The sequence below is a fragment of the Solanum verrucosum genome, unplaced genomic scaffold (genome assembly GCF_900185275.1).
Source record: "Solanum verrucosum unplaced genomic scaffold, falcon-dt-bn FXZP01000028.1, whole genome shotgun sequence".
In the NCBI taxonomy this organism is placed as follows: Eukaryota; Viridiplantae; Streptophyta; class Magnoliopsida; order Solanales; family Solanaceae; genus Solanum; species Solanum verrucosum.
Window position 1 is genome coordinate 437,612 of NW_026020183.1, and position 20,399 is coordinate 458,010.

The following is a 20,399-nucleotide window of genomic DNA, read 5'->3' on the forward strand; positions in this document are numbered from 1 at the left end:
GGAGGGACTCCGGGAAGATCATCTGGAAAGACTTCTGGAAACTCTTTTACTACTGAATATGAGGCATCTCAACACTAGAGTCATTAACTCGGACTAAGTGATAGACACACCCCTTGAAAACTAACTTTTTTGCCTTAAAGTATGAAATAAAACGACCCTTAGGCACTGCTGAACTACTCTTCAACTCTATAACTGGTTCACTGGAAACTGGAACTTGACTACTCGAGTTCTACAATATATTGATGCATAACAGGCATGAAGACAGTCCATACCTAGAATGACATCAAAATCTACCATGTCTAACTCAACTAAATCAGTCATGGTACTTTTGTAATTGACGAAAACAGAACAATCATGATAGACTCTTTCTACTAGAATAAACTCACCATCAGGTATAGAAACACTGAAGGCTCAAGAAGTTGCTCAGGAATAGCATCAATATTTAAGACTTGGATCATACCAGTGACAACATCTGGTGAATCCTCTTGCCCTCGGCGCGATAACATAAAGATGATTTCCTTCTCCGCCTGCCCTTGAAGTAGCTCATCTAGATGTAGCTCTATCTGGCGGAGCAACTGAAGAAGACTGAGCTCTATTGCCCCCATTACCATTACTTTGCCTTCTCTTAGGACACTCTCTCATAAAATGACCATTCTGGCCACACTTGAAGTAACAAGTGGAGTCATCACGACACACCCTTGAGTGGCTCCTACCATACTTAGCACATGTAGGAGTCTTAGTACCCCCTTGTGCCTTACTACCTTGCGAATGCGCATGTCTAGCTCTGAAGTTCTGGAATTCTAACTATTGTACTCACATTTGTTCCTTGGTGCAGGTGTACTAGCAAATGATGAAATAGGTCCTTTCTGCTTATGTTGGAAAGAAGACCGGTTCACATTACTCTTTTGCTGCCCGGATTCATTACCTGATGTCTTAGCCCTCTTATTCTCAAACCCTTCTCTATCCCTCAGCTTGTCCTCCTCAACTTGTTGCACATGAATCATCAGCCTTGCTATGCCCATGTCACCTACTAGCATGGCTGCCTTACTTTCCTTATTTGACAGACGAGGCAACCCAACAACGAATAACTGATACTGCTCCTCATGTCAGCAACCATCTATTTGTTTCTCTTAGCTCACGAGGAAAGAAACGTCTCACGAAGGCACTCTCGACCATAGGCCAGCTCAAAATCGGTTATGCGTAAGCACGAGTTAGAAAGAGACTTTTATAGAGATACACTCTATCGCACGAAGTGAGTATGAAAGAAGTGAAGGAATTTCCTAAATGTTGCAGCCTCCTAATTATAGATGTGGCGCGCTTCACATCGATAACTAGGAATCTACAGACGCGGCTTCATAGACTCCCTAAGACTCTTGAACTCTGAGCTTTGATACCAAGTTTGTCACGCCCTGAGCCTACACCCTGGACGTGGCCGGCACTCGAGAACCATTATTGGCCCCAAGTGAACCCTTAGCCTAGCTTACTTACTCAGCGAAAGACTTTGCTCAAGATAAATATTTTTAAAACAAGTAAACTGAACTACTCAAAATATAACTTAGAATGTATTATAATAACATTCACTGCCAAAGTGGCAACTCAAGTCTCAACTTAACTGAAAAGGAAAAGTAAAGACTCATGAACTAACATCACTAACTAATGAACTAAAATACCGAAAGCAATAAGAAAGACCCTTCGAAAAGCTAGGAGGCTCACCAACTGACTCTGAGTGCTCAACTGGATCAACGAGGCACTGGATGCTGATCCTGATTACATGTGTCTGCATCATAATAAGATGCAGGACAACTGGCATCAGTACATTAAATGTATGAGTATGCGAGTTGGAATGCTAAACATAACTTAAGCTTGAAAAGAATCTGAAAGAAACACTTACCTTGGCTTTACTTAACTCCTGGATAACTTAACTCAACATAAAGCAATAAAACACATACAATATATAGAGGCTTTTAAAACAGTAGAAAAACAACTTAGTTCGTTAAAGAAAATGCAATAACAAACTCAACTTTACTCATATAATAAAGTAATATAGTTTCTGTGGGAGTTTCTCTAATCGACAACCACCACTATGAGCCTAAGTGGTGATACAATGTCTTGCCCACGCTGCCAGAACTGTCCTATACTTTGTCGTCATATAGAACGCTTAACTAAGTGGATCCACCAGTATATATATGCTAAAAGCATCTTAAGGAGTCATCTAAAAAGTATGATTCTTTACTACACATGATGACTACATGGTTTGTAGAGACGTGAGTTATCTGAACTCAAACTCGTCCCCATATCAGTGCTCAATACTACTCCCAAAATATACTTAGATCATATGTTTGTAAAAACAAAACTCTTTCTTTGGTTTGAGATAATTATTGAAAAACTTAGCTTAAAAGCTCTTTTGGAAATCTCAGTTTCCCTTCTTGCTCAAATGTGAAAACATTTTAACTCTTGGGAGTATATATACTTAGTTCCCGTATAATCTTTGAAGAATGAACTTTACTCTTACTCTTTACTGAAAACTAGCTCAAAGGCTCTTTTGGAAATTTCAGTTTCCTTTCTTGTTTAAATGTGAAAACATTTACTCTTTGGGAATACATAGTCCCGATATACTCTTTTGAAGAAATGAACTTCAAACTTTACTCTTTACTCAACTCAAAACTCAAGTCTTAAAACAAAGTTAAAACATTTGTAAAAGACTTTTGGAAAACTTTATTAACTTCTCTTAACTTGACTCTTGACTTCTCTTGACTTCTCTTGACTTGACTCTTAACTGTTCTTGACTTGACTCTTAACTTTCTTTGAATTGAATTATGAATTCAAGGATTGTGATTTGTAATAGGAAATATATCATGATGTTTAGGAATGATTTTAGATAGCTAAACATGAGAAATGATCAAGAAATCACTTCATGGAAACCAGTCCGCGTCGTAGAGGTGTATTTAAATTTTGGTCGCAAAAATAATTTTTGAGGCAAAGAGGTCCACGTCCTCGCCGCGACGCGAAGGGAAAATTACGCTTCTTAGGAATAGGTCTGCAACGCGGACTTGGTACCCTGTTGCTGCCCGACATGTTCCTTCTTCATTTTCTAACCCCAATTCGCCTAAACTCGATTCTTTTTCTCAAATTCCCTTTAGATTCAGATACCCAGTATGTATACACAATAATCTAACCTAAACAACTCAAGGAAACAACATTTTAACCTCAAGGAACTCCTCAATCTCAACCTAACTCAAGAACGAAGACCAATTTCAAGAACACCATTCAAGATTCATCAACTTTCTAGAACAAACTTCGTTGAAATAAACATGACTGGAGCGTGGGTGAACGAACCCAACGCTATGAAAGACTCACCTACCTCGTAGGGATCACCCCTTGACGAAATCCACAAGTTAAACCTTTAAGAACGATGAACTTTGCTATTTCTCCTCTTTTCTCCTCTTGCGTTCTTTCTCCAAAAACCCTAGCGTAAATTTTCAATTGTGGTTCAGTTTAGACCCCAATTTAATTGCTAAAAACGAATTAACTTAATTGGGTGGTGAAAAGACCATAATGCCCTTCTACAATCCGGATTGGACTTTCCTTATTTGAACAACCCAACTTTCAATGGGCATAACTCACTCATACAAACTCAGAATCGCGCAAACTCGGAGGCATTGGAAAGATTATTCCAAGATATTTTCTACGATATCTGGAAGCACACCTAACTCATCTTGAGCTAGGAGTTATGGTCTTTTGAAGTTGACCAAAAACTCAAACTTAACTTAACCAATTTTCCAGGTTTTTTATTATTTCCAAAAATCACTCTTTCTAATTCTGGCTCGTTCTAATTCTTTTAATTTGCGAGATGTTACACATAGCTACAAAAGATGCTATATAAATATGAGAAGCACGATAGTGCTAACACTATGAATTAAAAGCTACACCGGAAGCAATACTCACAACCACTAACGGTGAAGATAACAATAATAATGGTCACAATCTATGCAAGCATATGACATACAACATGAAATGATGCATTGCATATATGGTCAATGCATTAAACAAAAAACTTCAAAACTGCCTCGTTGGACTCTCATAGGCTCCCTGAGACATTTCACAGACCCGCCTCAATTCAACTACCGATGTAGTAATCATAAAATTTAGAATTCAGTCTGCGGTCTGCCAGTGCTAATCAACATATGCAATATCAGAAAAATATATCCTTCAAACCAGAAAACCAACGAGTTAATATCTCAGATGATTACTCAACTAATACTTTTTTTCATAGAAAGTCACTCAACTTTCATTTATAACCTCAAAGTCACTCAACTATAGATTTTTTTCATAGATGATCACTCAACTAATATTTATTTTCACAGAAAGTCACTCAACTATCTTTTATAACCTCAAAGTCACTCAACTATGAATATTTTACCTACAAAGTCACTCAACTATCGATCTTTCATTTAAAAAGTCACCCAACCAATTTATATATTTTTTTCATTAAATTTTGTTGAAATATAATTTTTGTTTTAAACTAATTTTTTTTAAAAAAAAATAATAAGATACTCATTTAATAATTTTATTAAATTTTGTTGAAATACTATTTTGTTTTAAATTATTTTTTAAAATAATAAATATTCATTTTAATTATTTTATTAAATTTTGTTGAGCTATTATTTTTTAGACTAATTTTTTAAGAAACAATAACTATTGTGATTTTAATACAAAAATAACACTGTGTAACTATTGTGATTTTAATACAAAAATAATAAGGTTTACAAGTAGGATATTTTTAAATCGAAAATGATGCATTGTATGGCATCCACCGTTACCAGTGTTGGTGCCTGGCAGCACACCATTTTTTTTTAATAAAAAAATTATTTTAAAAAAATTCATCTTTCAATAAAATTAAATAATATATTAAAATGAGTATTTTACTATTTGTTAAGAAATTAGTTTAAACAAAATTACTGTTTCAATAAATTTAATAAAATAATGAAAATGAGAATCTTATTATATTTTAAGAAATTAGTTTAAAAAAATTATGTTTCAATAAAATAATTAAAATAAGCATCTTAGTATTTTTGTTAACAAAATTGTATTTCAATAAAATTTAATGAAAAAAAGTTTAAAATTGATTGAGTGACTTTCTAAATGAAATATTAATAGTTGAGTGACTTTGTAGGTAAAATATTTATAGTTGAGTGACTTTAAGGTTATAAAAGAAAGTTAAGTGACTTTCTGTGAAAAGAACTATTAGTTGAGTGACTTTTTATGAAAAAATACATAGTTAAGTGACTTTAAGGCTATAAATTAAAATTGATTGACTTTTTGTGAAAAAAAGTAATAATTGAGTGACAATTGGGATATTAACTCAAAACCAACAAGTTTAACATACAATCTTTCCAAAAGTAGAAAACTTCTTGAAAGTGGTGCAAACTTTCGTAAAAGTCCAAATTTCATTCGTAAAACAGTAATACACTCCTCAGAGCTCAAGTAAAAATCAAGGCATAATAGTTAAAAACTAAAAACCAATATCTTTTTGCCTCTAACTCATGTTATGATTAAATGGAGGAAAGGCTTAAAATAGTCTCTCATCTTTGGGTTAAGGCTCAAAGTCATTCTTGAGTTTTCACATGGAGCACTAATAGTTCCTCATATTTGCAATATTGATGCATTTTTGGTCTTCCCTAAATTTTTGCCTATTTTTTAACATTAATTTTGTTTACAATTTTATGTAAGGAATGTCCAATCGTTTTTTTTATATATTTAGTAGAAATAATAACCCTATGTGAGAGAAGGTGATAAGAAGAATACCTTATTCTGTTCGGTAGAAATATTACTGCAGTTAAACTAAGAACGTCTTAACATATGACGTTGGAAGAAAAGAAAAAAATTGTACTATTGCACGTGAAATTATCGTGATGAACCTCTCAACTTTACCTGCAATATGATTTCTACTAAACAAAACAAGGTATTTTTCTTCTCATATTCTCTCATACGGAGTTATTATTTCTACTAAATATATAAAATGACAATTGAACATCTCATACATAAGTTATGGATAATATCAATGTTAAAAAATACTCAAAATTTTGGACGAGGACCAAAAGTGCACCAATATTACAAACATGAGGGACTATTAGTGTTCCATGTGAAAACTCAAGGATAACTTTGAGCCTTAACCCAAAGATGAGGGACTATTTTGAGCCTTTTCCTTGATTAAATGTAAATGCAATGCACGTGAATGCATGATAATTATAAATGCACAATCCAACAAACATATTTATCAAGCAAGGTAGGGTGGATACCCTCCATACTAACCTGGAATTTCGGTTAGTTTAAATCCAAAGCCTCAGGCCCACAATCTCAGTAACACGGATAAAATAACAATTAGAATATAAAATCATCTATATTACACTTAACGAATAATAAGCTACCTCTATCGCTAAGCTTCGATCCCCAAAAGCTTTTCTAAGAATTTTGTGCTAATCAAGCCAAGACCAAGATTAACCTAAGCTAAGGCTTAAGACTAAAGTACTAATCTAAAGTCCGAAAAATGGCTAATTCATATCGAAGAATCAATTTAGACTTAATGCTACTCTAAAATTCTTTCTAACGAGTAACGACCATACAATATATATATATAGCTAAGCTAAGCTAAGTCTGAAGATAGAAACCATAACCTACCTCGAAATCAAAGTGCGGCATAAATCGTCACTTCGAAGAGCCTCAAATCGTTGCCACACTATCAAAAACAGAAACTACATGGCAATACTCAACTAACGATATCCATCCACATTGCAAAAATTAGATTGGAAAATAGATCAATAATCGACCCTTGGAGCTCGATAATGAAACTAAAAGCTAACTCCATTATTATGTAGAGGTGAGGATCACATGCTCCAAATTTGGGCGAAGATGGGGGCTGATTCACACCTCAAATGGTCCGAAAAATTAACTTTAAATAAATTAAATTACAAGGATTTTGAGGTCCAAAACTAAAATGATTATAAAATTGAAGCTTAAAAAAAATTAAAGAAAACAAACAAGAAATGGACAAAATAACGAACAAGAAAACGAGCAAGAAAACCCCAAGACTCTCCGCCTTAAAATCCCCTCCCCATTTCCCCTTCTACCTCCCGATTTAAAAAAAAAAGAAGGTGATTTGCTTCTTGTAATTCAATGAGCTTAGCTCACTATCCCAACAAATTAATAAAGATAGAACTTATAGTTTAGAAAGTTTATGAATTAAAATATCCTAAGCATGCTACCCTAAACAAATTGATAGCAACAGGTAAGAATAGGCGGGTTAAAAGTGAAAACACAAGCCACCCATCTTATAGTTATTACAATTGATAAACTGAAAACCCCTGCCTTTTCCCAAAATTACGATAACAAGCCACTACATCACGCACTCCGCATTGCTCAGTTAACCATAGGTTAGTTCCCGATGCTACCGTGATTACTTTTCTTGCCTATATATTCACTCTACTCCCGCCATCTTTCTTCATTTGCTGAGCAAAACACACTCTTCTCTTCAAATTCTCCATTTCACTCGAGTCTCGTTTCTCTCTGTCAACAATGGTGAGCAAAACCTATTTCATCTCCATATGCTTTCTAATTCCAACTCGCTCTTCGAATTCGTTTAATTTGTTGAATCACGTATTGTTACTTCACTGCATGCCTAATTCTCACCACGATTCTCTCTAATTTCCAGGTTGTGGCCCAGAAGTTGAAGGAATCGGAGATCACGGAGCAGGATTCACTCCTCCTAGTAAATGATCGATCTCATCTGTTCTATTTTTTTTCTTTTTGATGTTTTAGATACTCTGATTAGTATGATTATTGCTTAATCAGTTTTTGTCAGATAAGGACTACATGTGAGTCAAATTTGGAGGGCTAATCAATGATTTTTTATACTTGTGATTGACTTAGTTCTGTGTGTATTTTGAGTTCGTTCGCCAGAGTTTTCTGGCTCTTGTAACGTATTCTATGTGGAACTTTATCTCATTCAACCAATTATTAATGTGTGACGCAAATATGAATTTATACTCTCTGTTTGTACCTGTTGACCTACGATTGACTCACCTTGCTTGTTTCTCTAGATCGTTGAATTACATTTTCGCTTTTGAGCATTCTAGATCATTGAGTGAATCTGTTTGTTTGTATTAAAAAACAGCATGTGTAAGACATGTTCTAGATCAATGAATGTGATCTAAGAATCTAATAAGTATAAGTTGTTTAAGTTCATCTGTTTTTTTCAATTTGCACCGTCTCCTGGAATTGAGTGCTGCTAACTTTAGCTGCTTTGAATGCTATGATCGTAAGGTTTATTTTGTAATTTCTGGACACTAACGTATCCCAGTGACTGAAAATTACACATGATTGAGTCACTTTTTCTCCATGGTTTTCCAAAACAGACAAGGAACCTTTTGCGTATTGCTATATTCAACATTAGCTACGTCAGAGGCCTCTTTCCTGAGAAATATTTCAGTGATAAATCTGTTCCAGCCTTAGGTAAACTTTCTCTACAATTTTTTTTTTTATAACATCCATCTATTCAGCTTTCAAATTTATTTACTAGATACTTACATTACAAGTCACAAGCAGAGATGAAGATCAAGAAGCTAATGCCAATGGATGCAGAGTCGCGTAGACTTATTGATTGGATGGAAAAAGGTATGTTGATCTTTTGCTAGTTTGCAAACTGAGCCTTACAGTTTATTTTATTCCTTTTCATTTCTTACTCCTCTTTCTTCTTTGTTCCTAGGTGTTTATGATGCACTACAGAATAAATATCTGAAAACGCTTCTGTTCTGTGTGTGCGAAGCAATTGATGGACCAATGATTGAGGAATATGCATGTAAGAAAAACCAAGATAAGTTGGTTAAGTGATGACTTCAATTAAGTTGTAGTATCATATTTGCACTGGCTAATCACATTTGAGACTGACTAGATTACTATCTAGGACATAGTTGTTGCCTGAGATAAAAGAAATTGCTGAAAGAAGAGCTGATACTTTCAGTAGTCTGGCTTGTGACAATAGCTTATACACTTGGTTGTCTACTTGCAGTTTCTTTCAGTTATTCAAGTTCTGACTCTGAAGAAGTGTCAATGAATGTCAATCGTGTTGGAATGAAGAAAGGGGGAACATTCAAGTCTAACTCAACCACTGAAATAACACCCAATCAAATGAGGTAGCTATTGGTCTAATGATTCATTTTATTCTCATTCTCATACTGGTTGTTTTTTCGATTACAAGAACCTTTTGTGTTGAGAGGGAGTATGTTTCAGGAGTTCTGCTTGTAAAATGGTTCGTACATTGATACAGTTGATGAGAACTCTCGATAAGATGCCAGAAGAGGTAAAGCTTTCTATTGTTCCTAAAAAGCATGGCTCCAATTGTCTACTATCATCTTGTTGATAAGGTTCGATTCTCTTGGTTTTCTCAGCGAACTATACTGATGAAGCTTCTTTATCATGATGATGTCACGGTATGCCCTTTTCACAATTTTTTTTATTTCTATTTTCCTTTTTCTTTTCCCTTTTCTCTTTTAGCTTGCCTCTCGATGTTTGAGTTTTGGGTGAATGTAAAACTTTCATATATTGTAGCCGTGCGGATTATATATTTGCATCTATAAGCACATTGCCTTGAAGAAGCTGCAATTATTATCATCCCTTTTTGACATTCAGGATATAAGAGTTTTCCTATTAGAAGTCATCTCGCTTCTGTAATTATGTAGCTTGAGTTTATTTTTGAGTTTGAACCCCAAAATTGATTCCTGTAGTTGTGTCGATAAATGGTTCTCGGCCTGCCCATAGACAGAAAGCATTGCTTAGCCATGTCAAAATACATTTCATAGAATTTTCTTAGCTTACATATTTCCAGTTCAGCTTTTAAATGTCATTTTGCTTCAAAAGTCACTCAGCTTGTCATATTTTGGTGAAATAGAACTTTTGTAACAGAATTGCTGGTTGTGCAGCCTGCTGATTATGAGCCTCCTTTCTTTAGAGGCTGCACTGACGAGGAGGCTCTTAATCCATGGACGAAAAATCCTCTGAAATTGGAGGTCGGAAATGTCAACAGCAAGCATCTCGTGTTAGCTCTGAAGGTGTGAGCCAGATCAAAGGAAAATGAATAAAACTAGTTTCCTTTTCAGTGACCAATCAGCTCACACTGATATCTTTTCTTCCTCAGGTTAAGAGTGTGCTTGATCCGTGCGACGATGGGAATGATGACAATCAAGATGATGTTATGAGCTTGGGAGCTGATTCTGCCGAGAGAGATGACAGTGCATCTGATACTGAGGTGGAATATTGGTTCTCCCCGCCTCAATTATTTATAAAGCTTGACTTTATTTTCTATCCTTTTAAGTATGTTCATGCGCCTGACTTTGTTAAATATCCATCAATTTCAGTTCAGCGACTCTGACGAAGACCAATACGTAGTTGCACCAGTTGGTAATGCACATGCCTCTATTCGACCGTTTTGTACATGCATTGATTCTGTCAGTATTTTCTTAATATCATAAATTCAAAAAGAGAAGCTTTTTTTCTTTACAGAAAAGAAAAATGTTCAGGATAAAGGTGATATGGTCGATGAAGGTACTTTTATTTTGAAGCAAATGCTATGGACTTTCTTACTGAACCAGCTTATCAAGAACTCTAATGCGTTTATTGGTTTCAGATGATACTCAAGATCTTGCAGAAGATGAACAACAATTTGTACGGGTTAAGGATTGGATCAATGCATACCACCTTGACAGAGTTGAAGTGACAGATGTTCTCTCAAATTTTCCAAACATCTCAGTGGTAATATACTTCTGCTAGCTTTCCTATCAAGTGCTGGTTTCTCCATCATTTACTAGCCAGGCCTACACCTAATTTTGCATCCTGATTGCAGGTCTTGATTGAAGGTAATGAAATGACCTCTTAAGCAGATGATGAAGGTGTTCTCAACCTGAACTTCTATAGAGGGGAACAGTTATATTATACCCTAGTACCAATTTCCGAAGTCTTTGTGCCAAATAATGATCAGATGCTAAAAGGTTTTCTTTCTGGTTTTTTTAGGCTGTCCAAAGTTTCTTAATCTGCTTTTTTGATTCTAGACATTTTGGAAAAGCTTGTTAAGGAAGGAATTCTTTCAAGTGCTGGCACAGACACTTACATCATTAAGACGCAAAAGGTCTCTTATTGTTTTCCTTATTTATTAATTGTTTACATCTTTACTCTCTTGAATCATAATATATTCTTTTCCAACACCCAAAATTTCATATTCCTCAAATGCAGAAATTCAACTATGTGTTTGATGTTGTGAAAGAAGAACCAGAGGGCCAACAAAACAAAAATGGCAATCAATCTCAGCAGGGCAAGGTTGAAGATTACATGTACATGAAGGTGAAACCTGATTAATATCCTTTGAATTGAGCTTAAAAGTATCTAGTAGATATGTGTAATATCCTTCCGAAATATATGTATCTTCTTTAGTTAATTTGGTCTATATTCCTTAATTTATACTGTATATGTGGATTACACATGCTTGTGGATTTTGTGCTCCTACTTTTCCTCTTTCTCTATTTGTTCTTTCTGGAAATGGTCCATTGAGTTAAAGTTCATCGCAGGGGATTGTGATTCACACTACTGCTTTACCTTGTGACTACTCCTTCACATTTCAGTAATATATATGAAGTGATTATCTCTTAATTTCTACTGTCCCTTCTCCCTTCCTCCTTTATAATCTAGAAAAGAACATATATTTGTGCATGATGACTAATTTATGGGTTGGGGGAGCTGGTCCTTTACTACCTTCTAACTTTGGTGTTTATAGATAAAGAGTAATACAATTTGGGAGCTTGAAGAGAACATTTGTGCGAAGTTATGTATGTTGTCCCCTCTTAAGATTTTTGGGAAGAGTAGTACATATCCCAGTAATGTCCTATAGATTGAGGAGACAGAAGTTCCGTATTTTCATTTAGCAACTCAAACAGAGGAGAGAAGTCTAGTGAAGTTAGAAGAGGAGTATGAACAACAATTTCCCTTTCGGGAGAGGAATATGAATAACAACTCTCTTTCAACTGCTTAAATACAAATTTTGTGAATAGTTCGCTAATGCTGATTTGCATGAAGTTGGATGTTACTTTCTGTATTGCATGTTAACAACGACAGTCTCTTGTTTCAGGCTTTGTTTCATGCTCTTCCGATGAACTATGTAAGTGTTGCGAAACTCCAAAGTAAACTGGAAGGAGAAGCCAACCAAACTGCTGTGAAGAGGCTAATTGATAAAATGACACAAGATGGATTCATTGAGGCTAAGGGCTACCGCAGACTAGGTACCCTCAGGCCTCTGGCAAACAGTATTTCCTGCTTTGTATGGAGCATAACGAATTACCAGTTTCCCAATGATGGACTGATTTGGTCATTGCAGGGAAGCGTGTGATCCACTCTGATCTGACTGAAGAAAAGCTGGCTGAAGTTACGAAGGTCTTAGCAAAAGACAGTATGGTAATAGTCTTGAATTAAATATAAGTTTGACAGTTTCTTGTACTTGTACTATTTTAATTCTTATCTTTAATTATTATAAATGGTCAGGATATTGACATGCATGAATCAGGTAATGATTCCACCACCTATCTGAATTTTGATAACGTTTAGTTAAGTTACTTCTACACTAATCATCAAGATCAGACCACAAAATCTAATATTACTGTATGGCTACTAGACAACAACTTTAGAGATCTATCCACTTGTGGTGCTCTCCACTCTATCGGATCGGATCTCACACGTACCAGAGGCAAATGTGATGCATATAGGAACGGATCTGTCATGAGCGATCAGACTGTCTCCAAGAGAAAGGAGCATGAAAAGACACCATCAAGCAACGCTGAGGTTGGTTCATCAGTTGTGGATTACCTCAATAATCTGCATTAACAACATAACTCAGTAATTAATTAGTTGATTATCGCCTAACGAAACTGCAGTAACAAATAGTTAGATATATATGATGTTTGTGCAGCCTGTAGCTTCTCGGGAGAGCTTTGTTCCTGGTAAGGAGAATGGAAGAGTTAATGGAAAACCAAACCAGCCTGATGAGTATGACATAGTCTGTAGCAGGTCCAGTCAGGAAAAACGTCAGAGGAAAGCAAGCATGGTATTACATCAGTGTTTTTAGTAAAGAATCCTGGCTGAAGTATTTGGGAAATATTTCTAATTGTTCTTCTGTTCTCTTTTCTCTATCTACAGGTAAAAGAACCTATCCTTCAGTATGTTAGACGCCAAAAATCTCAAGTTGCTTGATGGTTCCTTAACTTGAGTGGTGAAAAATCTAGCAAGTTTCCTTACTCTAGTAGTAGTACTTAAGTAACAACATATAGATACTATAAAAAGGAGATATTTTATCTATTCTTGATGGTGCCACATGCTCTGGCTTCTTCATTACTTTTCTTTTTTAATGTACCGACTAATTTGTAATAGATGTGACCAAGATTCAAATGCTCCCTGTTGATCTAAATATATACTAGCTTCTTGGTACATTGATTTGAAATTAATTTTGCCTGTTGTAAGATTAAACGAAAATGTTCCCTATGATACATTTATTTTTCACATTAACATAGCAGTGGCTTAAGCTAAAATGAGACCAATTTATTTTTCGGAGTATACTTTTGTCTAATTGGTATGAACTTCTAAAAAAATACTAATTGAAAAAGGAAGCAGGTATTATAGTAGGGAGAGAATAATTAAGTATTAGTATGACGCACCTGTAAGATGTCTTAATTGTTTAGTGTTTATAGCAAGGAGGAACGGTAATTTGTACTTTTCTCTGCCTTAGCTTAGATTGTCACGTCAAAATTCAAAATTTAATTAAGTAATAAATAAATTCTTCTTTTGGGTACTACACTATGCTCACAAACAAACTAAAAAAGGACAAAGTTGGAAAATGTCGAGATTCTTCGCACTGCCTTCAAACAGATGCCACGTGTCCTTCTAGAAGCCTCCACACACCCCTAGAAATGGGCATTTCCTCAAACGCCTCATTGATTCTGGACGAAGGAATCCCTCCTGACCCCATACTTGCGACACGTGGCATCTTCACAGCCCTGTGATTTTACTTAAATATTCCCCCACTTCCTTTATTACCCAACAAACTCTCTCATTTGCATCACCAATAGCTGAGCAGATCAAACTTCCATACAAGCTGATCAACAATCAGAAAATATGGCTACCAACAAGGTTTGTAGATTGATCCCTCTACGTTTTTCTTCTAATTTTATCTTAATTCATGTTCATCCAATCAATTTTTTTAGTTTTTTTAATTTTTTTTTTCATGTTTTCTGTTTGATTAGTAATTTTGTGATTGTTTGATTTATGATGGATAGGCTGAGATGGAGAAAAGTGAGGTTAATTTGAAACATCTAGGGTTCGTAAGGGTGTTGGCTCTAAACACTGCGGTTTTGGTGTCAAATCTGTATGATTATGCGAAGCAGAACTCGGGGCCTCTGAGATCAACTGTTGGTACAGTAGAAAACGCGGTAACCACCGTCGTAAGGCCTGTTTACGAGAGATTTAAAGGTGTTCCTGATGAAGTCCTTGTTTTCCTAGACAAAAAGGTATCGAATCTTCACCTATATCTATTGTTTTCATCGATTATTATGTTATCACTGTGTATATTATCTGATGATGACAATTTGTGGGTAGGTCTACATGTATCATTCCTGGAAAATTTAGTTCTGTAAATGTTTTGTGACTCTGCCTTTGTTTGAGAAAGGGTAAATGATGAGAGGCGCATACATGAGTAGTTCATTCATTAGCTACACCGATCATGTGATGGGAATTTTATAGAACTTGAAGGTGTGGGTTGATTTAGTTAGTGTCAGTAACTTGCAAAGATTTAACTTAATAGGTGTTTTTCTTCATCCTCTTGCTGCTATATATACCTGAGAAGAATTGTACCCTGCTATGTGACTTTATGAGCTACTCAGAAGTCTAGAGTACAATTTATATATTCGCATCTGGTTGTTATTAGCTTCCTCGAATCTATGAATTCTGATAAAGATTTTGTGGACATTGAGGTTTGGTTTCCTCATTGTTGCTTCCTTTTTAACATATTGAGTATCTGTGGGTGGCAATCAGGTGGATGATGGAACAGCAAAATTTGATGAACGTGCTCCTCCGTTGGCCAAGAAGGTTGTCAGCAAAGTCCAGTCTCTGTTTCAGAAGGCATCGGAGGTTGCACAAGACTTGTCCAAAGACATACAAGAGGCTGGTCCTCGTGCAGCTATCTATCATGCTGGTGAATTGTCCAAGCAATTTGCTACTAGTCGAGTGGCAGTGCTGTGGTTTTATGTCAATCACTGTCCACCATTGCACGGAATCGCACAGATGGCTGCTCCTACAGCTGCTAACTGGTCTGAAAAGTACAATCATTTTGTAGTTGACTTGCAGGAGAAGGGTTATAGTATCGTCAGCTATATCCCTTTGATACCTGTTGAAGAAATCTCAAAGGCATATAAACAGGTTGAATCTGCTGCAACGAAGAAAGAAGGTGCTACTAACTCGACCTCAAGTAAATCAGAATGAGATTACTATCTCAGTATTACTGTTAAACCCAATGTTTCTAATTGTGCTTGAAAGACTTACTTAAGTTTGGGTGGGATTAGGAAGTCTGGGGATACCCATTGTACAAAGCTAGGGTATTCCCTTCCTTTCTGTAGCACATCTGATATGTGAATGATTTTGTGCTTTGTGTTCTTCTTGATCGTTTCCTTGCTGTAGTGGCGTGTCTATGCATAATGAAAGCTTGATTTTGTCTAGTTTATGTTGGGGCATTCACTTTACTAATTTGATTAAGTCGTCACTGGTGAAGTGTTTGTGTTGGGTCCTTGCGAGACAAATGTATTCCCATGGAGTCTCTATGTTAGTTGTTGCTTGCAGAAATGTCATCTCCTTTGCTACTGATAGCAACAGAAAATGCATTTTTAAACCAATGACAATGGCGATTACATTTTTAAGTAATTTGAGTCCATTTGTGCTGTTGCCCATGAAGTGATCTTTTGGAAGCCAATCTCTCTTGTTACATTCAATACGAAGGATACAGCTTACAGACACTGGAAATTTGGGCGTCCACAATCTAGAATTTATCTTCGCTTGGGTACTAGGTTGATGTGATTGCATATGTTAGAATAGGAAACTGGGAAAATCAGTCTGTTGGCGATCAATGTGTGAAGCCCATGTATTAATAGCTCCAATTTTATGAAGTTTCAAATTAAGTAGTCAACTTCTTGTCATTTCGAAAGATGCAACTCTAGTAAACATTTTCACTACTGGCCATAGCCTTCAGCAGTTCAGCTTTTAGGGGCAAGGACATTAATAGACGACATTCAAGAAGCCTCCATGTCCAGGACCAATGAGATCAATTGCTATTTGCTAAAAGTATCAGGAGTCCAGGCCCCGGGCGTCCACTCCAGCCTTCAGCCTCAAGGCATTTACAGACAACATACAAAAAGTTTTTAACAATTAAAAAGCAAGCAGCAACTGCCAACTGAGTGAGTCTCAGTCACTGTGATTGTGCCTGACAATTGATGAGAGCCGAGGACGGACGGAGGTGATGGATGATCAGATGAGTTTTGTGAGACGAGTCAATGTGAGTCAACGTCGTCTCGTCGAGACGTGAGTCGTGAGAGTTTCAATTTAGGGATTCGTTGATTTAAGAATTGGGTTGGTGGCGCTACAGTAGGTCACTCCTAAATGCCAAGGGATATTCACTTTGGACATGCTCGACTGTAGAGTGCAGTGTAATCAGTAGTGTGCAGTATTAGAATTCGGTTTTTTTTTGTCAATCGAATTTTCTTTTTTTAAATCGAAAATCGAATCAAAAAATTGTAATTTTAAAATTTAAAACTGAAACTGATCGATTAAATCAAAAAATTGAAATTAAAATTTAAAAAAATTCAGTTCAATCGGTTTTTTCGATTTCAATTGGAATATGACCAGCCCTTAATAGCGTTTTGTTAGATAGGAATATATTTGATAAAATGCTGAGAACATTATCATGCCACATATGTGTCATGACATAACTTATATAGAAGAAAGACTTGGCATTTTGGATAATTCCAAAAATACAAATATTTTTTATGGAAGATTATAGAATTACGTAGAATGTCTTTATAATATTCTAGGTATGTAGAGAGTTTTAGAAAAGTGACTTGAATGTAAATATGTAGAGACTTATGTAGAATTATTATTTATATTTTAGTTTCTAAATGAATAATATAAATAGAGGGATATCCATTTGTAAAATCATCCACACAAATATCAATACAAGTTTTTTACACAATTTTTCATAACAATCTTTTTGTGTTCTTTCTTCTATTTTCTTAGCGATTTCTAGAATTTTTAGCTGATTTGGTATAGCAAGATCGTGAGCTAGTAATGCAAGAACGTGAACAAATTGTCAAGTGCCTCACGTGCGCTTAGTAAAAGATTAAGAACATGATAACATGATATCATAGCAATGTTACAACTAAGGGAATGAGAAATGATGGAGAAATCAACGTTGCTAACACTTATGGCAAAAAGAAGAATGTCGCCAATAAGAACTAGGAGGTTGAGCCAAATGAAAGGCTTACATCCTAAGAACCTTCTACCACTAAGGCGAGCGAAGATGATGTGGAGTTCGCCGCTTTCTTTCATAACAGAGCCGTTATTCCCAGTTGGCATAGAAGTCTCTCGCGCGGGCGAAGCCTGAGGATGTCTTGCTCAGTAGAGAGGGGTTCACGAAAGTTGATGTTGGGAAGATGACGTCGTCGTCAAAATATTTGGCCAACGCTTGGGGAAAGTTGAAGACACTCTAAGTGTTCTTGAGGGGCATACTCTTGAAGATATTCAGAGCGATTTGGATGGACGTATGCAGATCAAGATAGAGACGATGCCAACCATTACTACCTTAGAGTGCAGGCTCATGCAGGCGTTGAACACTATTAATGCCATGAAGGCAAAGATAGAGACACTCAAAGAGCATATCAACGTTGGCGTAACTGAGACCGCTAGGAATGTTTTTGTGACGAGGGAGACTAGGACAAGGCTCCCAAGCCACCACAGTTCAAAGGAGTTCGTGATGCACAAGAAGTAGAGAACTTTCTTTGGCACTTAAAAAAATTATTCTGATAATTAAATTTTGAATAACATATATTTATTTATAAGAAATAAAACGTTAATCAATTAATAAAAAAAAGAATTACTTTTAATAGGTTAATTATAGAAGTTTAAAACTTGTAACATGTACGGTCTTTGAAGTATAAAAACTATACTATGAAGAAATTTGAAATTTTCTTACTAATTAATAGTATCAATTACTATTATAAGTACAAGTATAACATATTTTTATCTAAATTAAATATATATGATTATCATTTCTTAAATTTAGTGAAGTTGATATTATTAATCAAAGTAATTAATAGTATTAATTACTATAAATACCAATAAGTATAGTGAAACCTCATTAAATTAATATAGGTGGCACTATGAAATATTATTATTTTATAGAGGTATTATTTAATCGATATATTAATATTTATTAATTTAAAGAGTGTTTCGATACCAAAAAATTTGTTCTGAAATTAAATCTCATAGAATTGAATGAACCCATTTGTGAAACGTCATTAATGAACTTGAAGTCATGATTAATAATCTCGATTACCGCAATAAAATGGACGTTAATAACCTGTTGGATGGATGGAAATGATACATGTTCAGAGGTCCAGGGCTTAGGTTAAATTGTGGATACCACTGGAAAACTAATATTGATGATAAAGTTGGAGATGATATAATACCTGTGGAACCAGTTACACGTAAGGAAACACTTATCGCATCTACAACTCTTCACCATTTAATGGTGCAATTCGAAAAGACAACACCAAAACTTTTTGATGCAATGAGGAAAGTTAGATATGAGCTTCAACTATATTTAAATTTTAACCAAAAAATAAAATTAAATAGATCCATATTTCACTAAATTGTCTTATATATCTTTGTACTTTTAAAGAATTATTAATTTATAATATTAATGGGACCATATATGTAACAAATCCAAATTCCTCACTATATTAAAAACAGACTTGGAATGTGATTAAACCTTTAGAATCGTAAATTGCAATAATCAAACAACTAAATAACAATGGAAATGTTGAATTAAAAAGTAACTAAGATAGAGATAAAAATTGGGATGAGAAGCTTAGATTCTAGAAGAAGAAGAGAGGAACAAACGTTTTTCTTCAATATGCATATCCCTTCTTTCAAACTCGCTCTAGCTTTTACCCAAATGCTAATTGGGCCTGGATCCCCAATAAAACACTCCAACATTTTACTCGGCCCAATCTCATTCATCACTTTTAACCCGTAGTCCCTTATAGAGTTAACTTGGTTCGCAACAATATATTTATATAAGAGTCTTCTGAAAATATATTATCTTATTATCTTATCGAAATGAGTAGTTTTTTCCAGTAGCCCAAGTCGGGACCCAAAAAAATATTATTTTAGAGAGATTATTAATTACCGAATATTAATTTAGTGAGATTTTACTATAGTATTTTCATACTTGCATTGAATTCAGTTTTTTCTCATGAATTTATTTAATTTGTATTTGAAAAAATGAGATAAAAAGACAACAAAAAAATAACAAAAAGGATAAATATTAATGCCGGTCATAGAGAAGTATCACCTCACCTCTTCAATTTAATTTCTAGATATAGTATTATATAAAGATTTTCTAGAAACCAAGTTTTAGGTAATGAACTTTTAGAGGAAGTTATAAAATAATTAAAGTGTTAAATGAAATGAGTGAATGGTTAAAATTGAATATATTTTCAATTTTCACATATAGAAATTATTTTGTATGTTATAGTTATAGTTTGTATAATTACACTCTAAAGTTTGCTATGGAGCATCAGATTTGTATAAATCCTTGGGGGCATCAAATTTGTATAAATCGCTGGTAGCCTCTCATTTGTATAAATCGATGGCAGCCTCTCGTTTGTATAAATTGTTGGTAGCCTCTCAATTCAATTTTATATGTTTGTGTATCTGCATAAAATTTGAATTTGTATACAATTGAATCGAAATAAAACGTTTGTATATCAAATCTCTCTCTCTCTCGCTTTATACAACACAAATTATACATTGTAATTTGTTTAATTTGTGTTTGTATAAAGCGAGAAAGAGAGAAAGACAAAAGAGAACTGGGTAGGGGAAGATCTGTATTTGTATAATTATAAGACGAAATATATGTATTTGTATTTGTATATATATTTTTCTCTCGCTTTATACAAACACAAATGTATTTTATACATTTGTGTTTGTATAAAGTGAGAGAGGCGAGGGAGAGACTGGCGAGCGAGAGAGGGAGAGTGGCGAGCGAG

At 35.0% G+C, this 20,399-nt stretch overlaps 2 protein-coding genes across 2 annotated transcripts; both read left to right on the top strand.

Moving 5' to 3' along the window:
* Nucleotides 1–7,517: 7,517 nt before the first annotated feature.
* Nucleotides 7,518–13,352, top strand: LOC125829267 (meiosis-specific protein ASY1-like). The gene is made up of 21 exons (XM_049508518.1): nt 7,518–7,575; nt 7,709–7,765; nt 8,412–8,508; nt 8,602–8,670; nt 8,762–8,854; nt 9,065–9,188; nt 9,286–9,355; nt 9,444–9,485; nt 9,975–10,103; nt 10,190–10,300; nt 10,410–10,452; nt 10,679–10,803; nt 10,895–10,907; nt 11,100–11,176; nt 11,281–11,388; nt 12,170–12,320; nt 12,416–12,492; nt 12,580–12,601; nt 12,710–12,876; nt 13,004–13,138; nt 13,231–13,352. The coding sequence occupies exons 1-21, from the start codon at nt 7,573–7,575 to the stop codon at nt 13,282–13,284; spliced, it is 1,767 nt and encodes a 588-aa protein (XP_049364475.1). The 5' UTR covers nt 7,518–7,572; the 3' UTR covers nt 13,285–13,352.
* Nucleotides 13,353–14,033: 681 nt separating this feature from the next.
* LOC125829254 (REF/SRPP-like protein At1g67360) lies at nt 14,034–15,774 on the top strand. The gene is made up of 3 exons (XM_049508507.1): nt 14,034–14,217; nt 14,364–14,594; nt 15,118–15,774. Exons 1-3 carry the CDS (start codon nt 14,203–14,205, stop codon nt 15,562–15,564), a joined length of 693 nt encoding a protein of 230 aa, XP_049364464.1. The 5' UTR covers nt 14,034–14,202; the 3' UTR covers nt 15,565–15,774.
* The last annotated feature ends 4,625 nt before the right edge of the window (nt 15,775–20,399 follow it).

Excerpts from the sequence above, each read along its gene's own strand:
- LOC125829267 (XM_049508518.1), top strand. Across the intron at positions 7,766-8,411 it reads AGCAGGATTCACTCCTCCTA|ACAAGGAACCTTTTGCGTAT; the intron begins GTAAATGATCGA and ends TTTCCAAAACAG. Across the intron at positions 13,139-13,230 it reads GTCAGAGGAAAGCAAGCATG|GTAAAAGAACCTATCCTTCA; the intron begins GTATTACATCAG and ends CTCTATCTACAG.
- LOC125829254 (XM_049508507.1), top strand. Across the intron at positions 14,595-15,117 it reads TTGTTTTCCTAGACAAAAAG|GTGGATGATGGAACAGCAAA; the intron begins GTATCGAATCTT and ends GGTGGCAATCAG.